Below are 14,169 nucleotides of genomic sequence, written 5' to 3' on the forward strand. Positions count from 1 at the left end.
GTGGCTCAGCATGGGAAGGGGCAGTGAAGATCAGGCATGGCTCCTCCAGTTTGCCCACAGTCGCACTCCCTCACTATTCTTTGCAGCCTCTCTCACCCTTCACCTCTGATCTGCCCGCAGGAGTCACCCTGCCTTGGCCTCACCTTGTCAATATCCTCATGCCTCACGGGGAAGGAGAATGTGAAGCCCAGAGGCAGCTTTTTGTGTTTCATCTGGTGTTTATCCAGGAAGTCGGAGATGCACTCGGAGATGTAATCGAAGAGCTGGAAAAGGGAGGCCCCAAGTCATTCCAAAATCACGACAACAGCATTGCTGGGCATTTCCCATCAGCCCTCCAACCACCAACCTCCTCCTGCCTCTGAGACACTGACACCTCCTCTATGGGACAGCTGGCTCCACGCTCCCTGTTGCTCCATGCTGCCCAGTTCTCTAGCCTCTACACAGGCCCATTGATTGACTTTCTGTTGCATGTTGCCTCAGTAACAAAGACTGTCAGTGATTATTACCCAGAAAACCACACGCACTACATAAAGATTTCTACAGCGCACACGATATAGACAGGCAGATGTCTGCAGTCGCAGCATTGCCCGCCAGATGGCACCCAGCCCTCTGGTATAATGTAGCAGCCATTGCAATGGCATTTCCTAATTCCAGCTTTGGAGATTGGCAAAATCTGTGCTCAAGGGTAGCTCTTGCCTGTCTCGGAGCTGCCAAGAGCACGCGGGCTAGCACCGCTGGCCATGGCTTCCAGCCACGCTTCTTCGGCTGAGTTGATGTGTGCAGCTGCCCAGTCCTAGCTGGAGGTACAGAGGAAATGAATACTGGTAGAGGAGGCTGGGATTGGGCAGAGCCTGGTGTGTGTGAACGTATGTATGTGAGAGCAGATGACTTTATCTCTGCCCCAAATCCAGTTGTCTGTACCCTACTGGCCTTCCTCTGACATGCAGATTCGTTGAAGGAATTACTCTTAGATAGAGCTGGGGGAAATTTTCCTCGTCAAAACTTTTTTGGGGTGGGGGAGAAAAATTCTGACATGACTTTGTTGTGTCTGTGCCAGGCAAGTGGTTAGATGATGTAGCTGCCATGTCATGGGTGGAATGTATTGTAACATAGAGAAGCTGAAGTCTTCGGGAACAATACCGAGATCTATGACTGGTGAGTGCTGGAATTTGAGTAGAGGGATGGTATAATTCTGTGTTTTGATTTGAAAATTTTATTAGTTCAGTCCTCCCCTTCACATATTTAAGTATTTTGTGTCCCTAGTAATGGCTATTTTAACGCAGCCAGTAAAATTAATTATCCACACAATTATTGTATCTCTCTGATCATGAAATATTAATCAGCTGGATGGGAGGGGGCAGATAAAAGGGTTAAACTGGGCCTCCAAAATAAAAGATTCCTAATTTCCAGATGTGTCAAAATCTACAAACTCAGAGGCAGCAGCTTTTGCTCCTAAAGACCCATACATGAGAACAGGACTTTTGCACCTCCGTTTTATTCTTATCACAAAGACGCTTTAGCAAAAATCAAAACAAAAATCCTATCTGTTTTATGGCTTGGATGAGGCTAAAACTTTTTTGACCCAGCTGTCTAGTCAAGCTGCCACTGAGGTTACAACTAAAAACGGACTATCAAACACACAGGTACCCCAATCTGAGGACCTTAGAATGTATTGCCTGCCATAGCTGCCATTTGAATAATTACATATTAATAGAGCTGGTCAGAAAATGAGAAATTTCAAGTTTTTTGGCAAAAAATCATTTCAATTTGGTAATGGCTGCAGCAGTGCCTCATGGGAGTTGTAGTTCAGGTCCCTAATATTCCCATTCTCCTCCACAGGTCGGGCTCCCCAGTCATACTACATCTCTCATGATGCACCACAGCCTCCCTTCTTAGTGCAGGGAGGTGGTTCACTGTGGCCCTGGCCTGGCCTTGGTGCATCATGGGAGATGAAGTCCTGCCATAGAAGAAAATGAGAGCATTAGACATGCAAACTACAACTCCCATGAAGCACGCCAGCAGCATTTCACAACTGAAATGTTTCCATTTTTGAACATTCTTGTTTTGAACCCCCCTCCTCCCCCCCCCAAAAAAAAAACCAAAACCAACCCAAACCCACACACCCATATTTTATGTGGGAAGCAAGAAACCTTTTTTGTTTTGCCTAAAACCCAATTTTCCATCGAAAAACAGTTTCAACAGAAAATTTTTGTCCAGCCCTACAAATTATACCAGAAAAAATCAATATGAATCTGCCAGGCTACCCATATTCTGTCTTGCCTTAAATCCTAAAGTCACTGGGGTCTTTTGATCTCTTCAAGACCCTACCTCAGTCTTTGCATGGCTAATGTTAGCTAAACCTGGTCTATCCTCAGAGGCTTGTCTCTTTAGTTTTCATGAAGGATAAACAATTAAAAATCAACTAGGACAAGTTCTCCAAACTTTGTGACACAAAGAGAACTCATGCTGAGGTGCGGGAGTATAAAGGTTGTATTGGCTTTCCTTTAGTGTGGGCTGTATAACGGACTTATGGCTTCACACAGGCTCCCTAAAGGATGGCCAATTACCACGTACCCTTGCCTCACCACTGCAGCTGGGCAAAATTTTCAGAAGAACAGCTGATTGCCAAAAAATGCAGTTTTAGGCCAACTGAAACTCTTCAAAAATTCAGGCCAAATTTGGCAAAGAGTTTTGGCACAAAAATGAAAACAAAACAAAACAAAACATTCAGTAAAGTCAAACCATTTTGTTTTGACCTTTTCGAATGAAACATTTCCACTTTTCCTTTCTAAACAAAGTTTCTTTTAAAACTTAGTTAGATTTCAAAAAAGGATAAGAAGACTTGAAAACGAAATGACACAAAAAATGAAATAATAAAAAAACTGTTTTGGCGTGAACGAAATATTTTGCTGGGTGTAAAATTAAATTTTTGGAGGCTTTTCAGTGAGAAAAACTGAAAAATTTCTGTTTTGGGTCAATTTCCCCCCAAGATTTTTCAGTTTAGCAACCAAACCAAAAAAATCATTTGTTCAGCGATATTTACCACACTAAGCACAGAATATCGGAAGCCCTGCTACAGCGACTTCCCGCATGGTTCCTTTCTGGTAAAGTAAGGATATATCCATGTTTTACTCTGTACGTTACTCCTAATATCCCATAAAGAAAGTGGACCCTCCCCCATCCTTTCTGCCCCTCTGAAGGAGACCTTCCATGGCCTGTTGGAGTTGGATAGATCTAGAAAATCAATCAAACAACTTAGCTTTTTCTTCAGCACCTTTAGTATTTCTCCAGTCCAGTTGCCTTTTCATTTCCCACCCCAGCTGCCACCTGCCCATCTTCGGATTGGAGAGTTTGTCTAGGGGACGCCTGCCAGCACCTTGTTTTCACGGCTCTTTTGGCCAAGCACTCGCTCACCATTTCGGCTGTTCCCGTCATGGCATCCTCTGGGATGGAATACATCTGATGCTTTGTCGTCACGCTCCACTGCCCTTCTTCCCCTTCACCCACTTTCACCAGCATCACACGGAAGTTGGTGCCGCCGAGATCCAACGACAGGAAGTCCCCGACCTCTGCAACGTCAGGATGAAGCTTAACAGTTCAAGAGTTACTTAGCTGTTGTCTTGTGTTTGTACTACGCCTAGTGCAATGGGCCCTGGCCCATGACTGGGTTCCTAGACGCTACGAAAATTAACAGTAGAATTCAGGGTTGAAAAATTCCCCCAAAAACTTTTTTTCTGTTGGAAAATTGGGGATTTGATTCAATGGACATTTTCATGGAAAGTATCTGTTTTTTGGGGGGGAATGTTTTTGTTTTTTCCATCAAAAGGACAGAAATTTTTCAGTCCAAAACCCAAACTGTTCTCTCCCCTTCCTGTGGAAAATTTCAACTTTTTGTCAAAAACCAATACCTGAAAAACCATGGCTAAAAATCAAAAATATTTCTGTCAAAAACGGTTTGTTTTTTCACTGAAATTTTAGGGGGTTTTGACCAAACATTTTCTGGGTTTTGGCCTCAAATGTTTGTTTTTTCAACAAAAGGTCAACTTTTTTCATGGAGAAAAAAATCCCATTTTCCGACCAGCTCTATTCCTGACTTGTCACGTTCACTGCCTGGACCCCTGCAAAGGAAGGCAGTTAATAACTTGGAAGACTTGCTTTGAAAGCAAATGGAGAAAGACCTGTCTTTTCCCTTCTGCTTGTCCCTCCATTTTACAGACACGTTGGTTTCTCTCTTATGCGTCCAAATGACTCGAACATGGCTGGGTTCTGTTTGGCAATTTCAGTTTCCGGCCAGCCTCTTTGATCGGAAGCCCAGCACACCAGGTGAGCCAGCACCATCCCTAATGTCAACACAGTTCCTGCCACGGGGTTTGTCACCTATCTCTTGCTACTGCTGGAGGGAGGTGGGGGGAATTCAGGAGATTGCGTAAAGACCCACAAAACGCCTCTTTGGGGGCCAGCATAAGAACAAACCTGCCTTCCGCTGACTGAATGAGGCTCATGCCACAGAGTCAGCGCTCGCCTCTCCCAAACAAGCCCTGGCCTCTGTGCTAGCCAGCAGAGTTTGCAAAAGATTAGGCAGCTGCCATGCTCCCCTCTGATCTAGAAGACAACAAGGAATGGAGACAGGTGCCCTGAAATCACCTAATCCTGGAAGGTGCTGGGCACCTCTTGAGAAAGGCAGAACCTCCTCATCTCCCACAGACTTCACTGGCACTGGAGGGCCCTCTCAGCAGACGGTGGCAGGACTGAGGTTCAACAGGCTGTTCAGCCCTCTCTAGCCCTTCTTCTAGTGGGTCTTTAATGGATTCCAAGGCCAGCGCGCTTAGAATCATAGACGATTATGGTTGGAAGGGACCCCAGGAGGTCATCTAGTCCAACCCCCTGCTTAGAGCAGGACCAACCCCAACTAAATCATCCCACCCAAGGCTTTGTCAAGCCTGACCTTAAAAACCTCTAAGGATAGATTTCAGAGTAGCAGCCGTGTTAGCCTGTAGCCGCAAAAAGAAAGAGTACTTGTGGTACCTTAGAGACTAACAAATTTATTTGAGCATAAGCATCCGATGAAGTGAGCTGTAGCTCACAAAAGCTTATGCTCAAATAAATTTGTTAGTCTCTAAGGTGCCACAAGTCCTCCTTTTCTTTCTAAGGATAGAGATTCCACCACCTCCCTAGGTAACCCAATCCAGTGCTTCACCACCCTCCTAGTGAAATAGTGTTTCCTAATATCCAACCTAGACCTCCCCCACTGCAACTTGAGACCATTGCTCCTTGTTCTGTCATCTGCCACAACTGATTGATCCCTCCCCCTACCTGCGAGCAGCACGCCCTCGGTGGAGAGTAGCGGAGGGATGGTGATCAAATTCTTACCCCAGGCTGGGTGGGTCCCTGTCTCCATGTACCCAGGGGACCAGTGAGAGGTGTAGGGGTGGGAAATTCTGCACTCTCATTTCCCCATGGGCGTCCACACCCTGTAGGATAATGTGTTACCTGAGCCTTCGGGTGTGGAGCGCACGTAAGTGGGCAGCATTTTCACAGAGGCTTCCTCATGTGTATCCAGCTTCAACCCCCGATCCATTTCCTTCTGCATCCGACGCATCACCTTCTTCAGATCCTCCTCTTGCAGCCGGAACTCAGACAGGATCTGCTCTACCTACGGCAGCAGAGGTGCAGGTAAGCGGGGAGGGACCCAGGCGAGTTTGTGCCCGGGAAGGAAGAGGAGCAGGGGATCTAACGCCCAAGACCTCATTCACTTACACCTAGCCTGTGCAGAAAGGACAGGCTCGGTGCATCAGGGTCCCTTGTGCAGGGAGCTCGTCAGAGGCAGTGCAGAATCCAAGAGGTCTTCTGGCCGCCCAGGAGAAAGGGAAAGCCTAGAACGCAGCATGGGCATCCAGAGTGATCAGAGTAGAGATCAAGAAACTAACCAGAAAACCAAGATAACAGCTCAACCCAGCCACTCCTGCCTGGGTGTGATTTGGGGTAGTGTGACAGAGCAGCCATGGGAGAAGGAGGTGGGTAGTTACGAGTTTCACACTGTCCAAGCTTTAGGTTCGTGTGCTGTCAACTGCAGTAATAATAAGGTTTTCAGGGCCTCAGTTAAATTATTTGTTAATGTTTAATTAAAATCCCCTTAACTAAGTTTCTTTTGACCTCATAGCTTTTTGATTAGAGAAAATCAACTCAATGTGGTTTTATGGCTTTTATTTAAGAGCCTAAATGACTATAAGGCTAATTAGTTAATTATACTTCCCTAAAGTGCTAAACAATATGACAATCAGACTGAGGTTAGAACTTAAATCAGATTAATCAATCAAAGAGTTAACAATAGTACAAATTTAAATTGGTTAACTAACAATAAAAACAAGCTGAGACCAACAATGGATTCAAATCATTGCATGAGCCCATTTAATCATTAAATTACAAAACTATATCATACCAGTAATTGAATGGCTGACGTTTTCAATCTGTATCCTTTCCCTTGTGGAAAGGATGGGCTAAAACTGGAATTTTTACAAACCCAAAATGGCCATCAGTGATCTGTGATAAGATTTGCAGTAACCTAGGTTAATTTCGTACTATGGGCTCTCACACACGCACACGACAAGTCTCTCCTCGCAGGTGTTTCTGCACAGGTATCAGGAATTCTGTGAAGGAAACAAAAGGAGGAAAAGTCACTGGGGAAAAGAAAAAGGATCTGCTCTTTGTCTTGCTTGATCTGTTGAGCTTCCGAGAGCCAATGAAGAACTGCAGTGTAGGGAAGCAGGCAATGTCTTCTGGCTCAGGTACCATCTCGTGAGCGGGTATCAACCTCTGGTCAACTGGCTGGTTTGTGGTGTCTTGGGCTTCTCTGCCCATGGGACCAGCCCAGGGAAAACAGGAGTGTCAGCCGTTTGGTTGTTGTTACGGGGATCTGGAGAGGAGCGCACTTCTTCCTTGCTTACCTGGTCTTTTAAGGTTGAGATTCAAGCTGGTCACATCCGATAGGACCTCCCCAGAGATCTTCTGGGCAAATCAGGTGATCACAGGTTTTGCACCCCAACTGCATTGTCCAGTCCTGATCAAGTGAGGCCAGGCTGACCTTTCGTCCATTCTTGGGGGCCCTCCTTCCTAGGGGACTGCTTCTGTGTCCCATCCACAAGTCCACGTGTTTATCCCAAGCAAGCGATAAGGAAATAACAGGAGCTGACGCCTCCACCAAACTGTCTCAAGCCCCATTGAGTCAACAATCCAGGCTCCTCAATGGCTTCCTGACCATTAGGGTCTGGCCACTTTCCTGGTCATAACTCATAATCCATTATTCTTCACTAGGTCACACATCTCATGCTTATGCTTTCTCAAGGCCCAGGAGACCTCACGACCACAGTAAGAAGTTACAAAACTGTCATCTGTCTGGGCAACTTCGTATTTCCCCCTATCAAAGCTAAGCTGCTTCAAAAACGACTTTTAAACCCCATTACCTTAAACTTATTACAAATACAGCCAATTAAAGTTTATACTTAATGTCTGCTTTGCTATAGCCCGCCAGGCTGGACATTGTAATTCCGCCGCTTAAAACACCCTGTTTACTTCCCAGCATATGATGTAGCATATGTTAACATCCACCCTTGCCAACAGCTCAGAACGGCAGCCACTGGTCTGATCTGTCTTTTGTAATGTTGGAATTGGCACCAGTCTCTCCGGCTGAAATGTATTTCCTAGAGGTCCTGTCCCAAAGTAAGCAACAGTGACCTTAGACAAAGAGGACCCCAGATCTTCTGGCTTGTCCTCAGAGTACGGTCACTGAGCTGTAAGGACCATCACCACTGACCTTGACTTGCTGTTTGCACAGAAAACAATGATGTGTCAGAGTTAAGTCAGCAATCTGCTGCCAGTCACTCCATACAGGCTTCAACCAACTGTGTATCTGTTCCATGCACCCACGCCTCCGCTGTGGGGCAGCAGCTGGAGCAGACGTCACCTCTCACTCCCACTCGGAGCACGGCTCTCTGCCGCTCAACCTCTCTTTCCCTTCCAGGGCGTCCTGCTCTCCTTGGGAATAAAATCCCCCAAGTGATGGAATGAGTCCCTCTCCTCCCCCAGGGACAACTTCACAGGTTCTGTGAGGAGACTCATGCCACAGTGGAGGTTTCAAAATGACCTAGGCAGACAGTGCAGGGGAGGCGTGACTGACAGGAAGGAGAAGGAGGACAGGGCAGGGGCTGAGGGATGTCAGAACCCCGAGGCAACAGCTGCTGTAGGCCATCAGTATTTCGTGTGGGACAATCTGGTAAGTGAAAAAGATATGGGGCCTGATTTTGTGCCGGGATCACTCCCCTGCTTTCAGTGAAGTTACTCCGGATTTGCACTCACCAGTGAGAGCAGAATCAGGTCCATTTGATGTTGTAGAGTCGTCTCATGATTTGGAGAGGGGATGGGAGGGGATTTTAAACTCATCTGCAGTTTCCTTAACCCGCCATGTCCCACTTTCTCTTTGTTTGATGTCACTTTGAATTTCCTGGTGTCTGGGTTATTAATTTATAAATTCCTTTTAATGGTTTCTTTTCCGTCTGGAATGATGGCTACGTATTTCCAATCTCAATTCCATCCTAACCATTTTGTTTGTTCCTGGACACACGTACAAACAATGGCACATGCTCATCTGCATCCTGCTATATTTACCGTAGACCAAATATGCTTCGATGAAATGAAAATGGACTGTAAAGCAAATCAATCAGACAGTAGGTCCAGTGGGTTTTGAGGCTATTTTAATGGGTAGAACACAGCCATAAATACTGTGAGGGAACCACATACGCCCAGTGAGGGCCAGATACACACTGTGGAATAGAGAACACTGTGTACACCCTCCTAGAGCTCAGAGGACAGTTCCCAGTTCCGATGCACTATGAAAACATCACCACAGCGGGACAATCACCATTGCTTCCCAAAGGGAAACGGCTGGAGCGTAACCCTTGGGGCATTTAAACAGAGCCTGAAGAAAACATTATACAAGTCCCCTAGAGAAGGACTTTGTACTGGTCCCCCAGGGCAGTACTGGATGGGACCTTGGGCGCTCTTCCACATCTAATCTAAATGGAGCGGTTCTTTCGTAACTTGAGGGACCGCCAGCGGTCTGCAGGCAGGCCAGCGCCCCATATTTCGTGCTATATTTAGGACAGGCTCATGCCAGTTCCTAAATATAGAAGCCTTGCATCACCCTCGTGTTTGCAATGCCCTGCCGTTTGGTAGCCTCGCCCGCTCCCAAGAGTTCATGCAAAGAACCCCTCCTCCCCACCTTCTACTGTGCGTAGTGAATGGCTCGCAAACTCCTGGGTCTGGCGTTTGCACTGAGTGGGCCCCACCGAGGACACTCCAGAGCCTCAAGAGGGGCGAGAAGTGGAGAACTTAATCCCAGTGGCCAGGCAGGGCCATCACCCCTTGCTGCACCCTCTGCAGGAAGGAGAAGACACAGGATGAGATTCGGATCCCATTTCTGGAAGGAGCATGCCACAGCATCCCAGTGCTCTGATCTGTCAGCCAGAACCCCACAGATCCCTTGTTACACACTACCCCCGATCCTCTGTCTGTGGCAGGCCCTGGGGTAATCCCCATTTCCCTGAGCCAGCGGCTCCCCCATGGGTTCATCTGTGATTATAGGACATGGCTCCCTCTTTTCTCCCTCTCCCCAACTTTCTCCTCTTAGGTGGCCCCATGACACCATCCTCTTCTCCCCATCCCACCTGCCCCTTCCCCTTTGGGTCTCGACTACCAGACACTCTCCCCACTCCTCCCTGTTCTACTGTTTCACTGCTTCTTTCAAGTCACTTAGATCTAGCCTGGCTCTTCAGCTCAAGCTGTAGAGATCATCCCGCTTTGAGCTCTGGAGGTTCCCGGTGTTGGCCCACACAGTGGTCTGCCAACTATGTCTGGCTAAGACTAATAATCACCAGTACCCCAAACCTCTGCTGATGACCACTTTCTGCTCTGAGTGCCAGGTGGACCCCTCCACCCTGCCCTCTCTGATATAAACACAGAGTTGGGGATGAGGGCAGGAGGAGAAGCTGGATAGGACAGAAAAGGTTTGGCATTTATTTCCCCTGTGGGTTAATTTTGGCTTTTTAATTTCATGCATCTATTATGATGATAGGTCGGCACCCCAGTCACAGACCAGGTCCCCGTTGTGCCAGGCGCTGTACAAACACAGAGCAAAAAGATGGTCCCCGCCCCAGAGAACACACTATCTAAGGGTCAGACAAGAGGCAACAGATAGATGCCAACAGACCAATGTGGGAGTACAAGGAAACAATGAGACGCTGGCCAGCCTGACAGAAGTGACAGAAGCACCCCAGCGGCCAAATTGTTGTCAAGTTTTTGCAGGGTACGTGACAAAGGAGAATGTTAAGGAGAGATTTGGAGGAGGGTGTTTACGGGCAGCTCCTCCCAAACACAAGGGGCAGCATGGGAGAGAGCATGAACATGCTTCCTTTGCCTTCACTGCTCTGTGCCTCAGTTTCCAAAACCTCAACTGGAACACAGGGGAAACTGGTCTTTTTTCCCCCCACCCCCTGTTCACATCACTCAAAAGTGTCTGATCTGATTTTGCTCAAACTTTCCAGGAGCATTCCTTCCTCTTTGGACTGAGTCTGGGAGGTATTACTGCCGAAGCAGATTGTTGGGGTGAATTAGGAGCCACTGAAAAAGGGAGTGCAGGACAGACACCACAGCTCCACTTTAGCAACCGCAATTTATATGTCAAGCCAAAATATCTGAGAGACGCTACCTGCTGTATTGCCAGTGAAGGCCAACGCTCAGTTCACGGCAGTAGCTGAAGCCTCACTGGCATTTAAAGTGCTGTCGTATTTGGGCTGAGTCAGGGAGAAAAAAAAGCTTCTCTTCTTAAACTAATATAATATCTTTCCCAGCCTGGGAAACAGATGGAAGCAGAGCACGATGGCAGCTATCCAGGAAGGATGTATTCAGTAAGTTTTCTTGCTGACGGTCAAAGAAAGTAGCCTGAAATATCTTTCCCATTACTCAGCCAGCTGTGACCCTGCTCTGCCACAGAGGTCCTGTGTGCCCTTGGGCAAGTCACTTAGTCACTCTGCCACTCAGTTCCCATCTGTTAAATGGGGATTACAGCCTTGACCTACCTCTCAGGGACGTGTGACAATAAATGTGCTAACGACTGTGAGCTGCTGAAATGCTCCAGTGATGGGGGCCAGGTAAGTCTCTACCTAGTGAGCCTTGCTCCAAGTTGAGGAAGTGCACAACCGTTTAGGCTTTCATTCATTTCTAGGGTTTCCTCTGGCCCTGTCATATAGTATGGGTGCACCACTTGCATTAACAAATTTATCCTTGCAACTCCCCCACAGGGTAGGGAAGGGTTAACGATCTTCATTCCAGAGATGGGGAAACTGAGGCACAGAGCACTGACGGTCAAACGGACGTCTCCGGGAGCTGGAAGCGCTTAACAACCACCAGACCCCTGTAAATGATGGAGCCGCTGGTCCGAGAGGGCAGGAAGAGCGTCTGCATCTCCTGGGCTCCAGGCTAGTGCCCTCACTAAAACAGCATCTGTGCTCTTGTTGCTGTGATGTGGAATCAAAGTTCACGTTGCCTCGTTATTTAATGAGATGCATAAAACAGCAATAAGCTGCATGCGATGCCCTGGGCCCGTTTCCATAATGGCAGTCTCACAGTAGCATAGGATACACAGAAGACACAAGGGGGCGCCCTACAGTTACAAGGGTATTTCCAACATAGGACTGACAACCCTGACCCCTCAACCCTGACCCCCCTCCTCCCCTCAACCACCAAACACTGACTCCCCCTTCCAACCTCGCACCCCAACAGACCCCTCTTCCAACCCCCACACCCCGACCAACCCAAAAGAGCAAATTCGTAATGTCTAAAACCAAAACAGAGTTTTGACTCTGAAAAGGAGGAGTGCCAGAGACACCATGGGACTTCGCTACTGCTACTGATTTCATGTGGAGGGTGCCCAGATTCCACGGTGACGGGCAGAAGGAGAAAGCCATCGAATAAGATAATCTTTCCTTCCCATCCAAAAATACCTACCCCAGCAGATCATTATAAAAGCCCATCCACACGGGGCATCTCAGTCTGACCTCAGCAAAATCCCCTGCATGTGCCCAGGGAAGAGATGGGCTTGGCCTTGTAACTTCTGTACTAGGTCCACAATTGGACTCACACGTTACATGCACCATTGCAACTAGCTGTGAGACCAAATGGCCCAGTGTTCATAGTGACCTGCTCAGGTCAGACTCGCCGGTTGCCAAATTAGAGGCCCGTTTGGAAACGTGGCACTTAAAAGAATTGAGTTCCTGGTGTGTGTTCAGAGCTTGGGGCCATGTCCTGGCTGTGACCTCCAGGACCGCAAAACGTGACTGATTTAAAGGATGAGAAGAGCCCTCAAACAAGAGCAAAGTGGGCACAAACACTGCCCTTCTGGTTGCGTTTTACCCCCGCTTTGCACCGGGGTGAGCTAATCTGAGCCCCTTTCCCTGTCTATGTTCCCATTCTCGTGCTGCCCTGGGTGGAATTCTCCGGCCTGGTGATGATATCTAGGAGCTTGATGACCTACTGATCCCTTCCGCCCTTAAATTCGGTGCGTCTGTGACTCTATGAACTTCCCCATCCTTTGGATCCCCTGCAAACAACCTACGGCTGGTGCGATGCTGCCTGAGGAGTTCTCTCGGGGACTCACAACTCGCTGGTGCTGAGTGCAAGGATACAAAACTCGGACACGTTTTTTTCTAGATCTGTGCAAGACCAACAGCCAGGGGAGCACTCACACAGCTACCAGCTAAGCCCTGCAGAGCTAACGGCCAGGCTGCTTTCTGGTTTGCTGCGGCCAGGAAAGCAAGCCCATTGCCGGTGTCTAGACAGAGCTCCGCCGTAACCACAGCGACAAGCTGTTTGGCCGGGTCTTCCCCATTCAATGAGAAGCGTACACGCCTTTGGCACGTTGTGAATGGCATGAAAGGGTGTTGCTGAGCTGGGACGCGGCGAGCCCAAGCCCCTAAGCGGTGGCAGCTAGAATGTGGAGCCATGGATAGAGAATCCACCACCACCCTGGGTAATTGTTCCAATGTTTAAACTTACAAATGGGGAAACTGAGGCACAGAGCGAGCAATGACTTGCCCAATGTCATCCAGCCAACTAGTAGCAGAGGTGGGATTTGAACCTAGGGCTCCAAAGTCTCATTCTGATACCCCAACCACTAAGCCACGCTGCTTCCCACCCGGTGCAGCAGCCAGCAAAGCTGGCCAGGCACATGGATGAGCACAGGAAACCCCGCACCCACATCGCGAGCACTCCGAGTTCGGGGAGGGTCATCCCAGCCCCTTCGGCGGAGAAGCACGCAGAGCAGTGTCCCTCAGGGATTCTCCATCTTCCCTGCCCGCCTTGGGCCTTCCGCACAGCTGCTGCTCTCCAAGGCTTCCAAACAAAGGGGAAAGGCATGAAGCCCCCAGGGTCATTCCCAGCCACAGTGCAAACCCCAGGAGCACCCACTGCTAGGGAGGCACCTGCCAATTTCAGACCCTCCCAACCATTGGCAGGGCTGAGCCCGCCCTTGGCTGATGCCAGTCTTGGACTCTCAGCTGCCCTTGGCTGCAGCGCACGTGGCAAGCCAGGCACTTGCCCCCCAGAACTCACTCCTGCTCATCTCAAGCACTGAGCCCAGGTCCCCAACAACCACCATCCAAGCTATCCCTGCCCACCACAGGGACTGACACCAGGCCCCCAGGGTCCTCCACCTCGGGCCCTAACCCAGGCACCACCATTCAGCAAATGCCGGCTCGAGTGCCCTGGTTTCTCTTTGGCTCAGGTCGATGCCTGCTGGGATCTTTGGTTCCTGAGGCATTGCGAGGAGCACCCCGCCCTGCTCTGCCGCAGACAGCATGCTGGGGAAAGCAGGAGAATGATGAACCCAGCACCGTCTCTGAGACCCTTGCTGGGAGTCCCCAGGGCACAGAGGGGCACTGAAAACGACCAAGCAGGGCTGCGTGCCGGAGACGAGGGGAGCGAGGAGGGGGTCTTTCACCTGAGGACCACCAAGGCCTTTCCAGACATCACTCACCACAGCAGCCTTGTGACCGAGGGAGGATTAATGCACCCCCATTTGACAGGGGAGGGGCAACAGAGAAGTTAAACACACTAACCCAG

General features: G+C 48.9%; 1 protein-coding gene across 1 annotated transcript in view; it reads right to left on the minus strand.

Moving 5' to 3' along the window:
• The window catches only part of GCK (glucokinase), a 33,745-nt gene that overhangs the window by 14,750 nt on the left and 4,826 nt on the right, over positions 1-14,169 (minus strand). The window contains exons 2-4 of the mRNA XM_077805673.1: positions 5,491-5,653; positions 3,415-3,569; positions 144-263 (exon numbers count right to left, since the gene is read on the minus strand). Coding sequence (XP_077661799.1) covers positions 144-263; positions 3,415-3,569; positions 5,491-5,653 — 438 coding nt within the window. The remainder of the gene's footprint in view (positions 1-143; positions 264-3,414; positions 3,570-5,490; positions 5,654-14,169) is intronic.

This window comes from Eretmochelys imbricata, chromosome 26, assembly GCF_965152235.1.
Source record: "Eretmochelys imbricata isolate rEreImb1 chromosome 26, rEreImb1.hap1, whole genome shotgun sequence".
NCBI classification, from domain to species: Eukaryota; Metazoa; Chordata; order Testudines; family Cheloniidae; genus Eretmochelys; species Eretmochelys imbricata.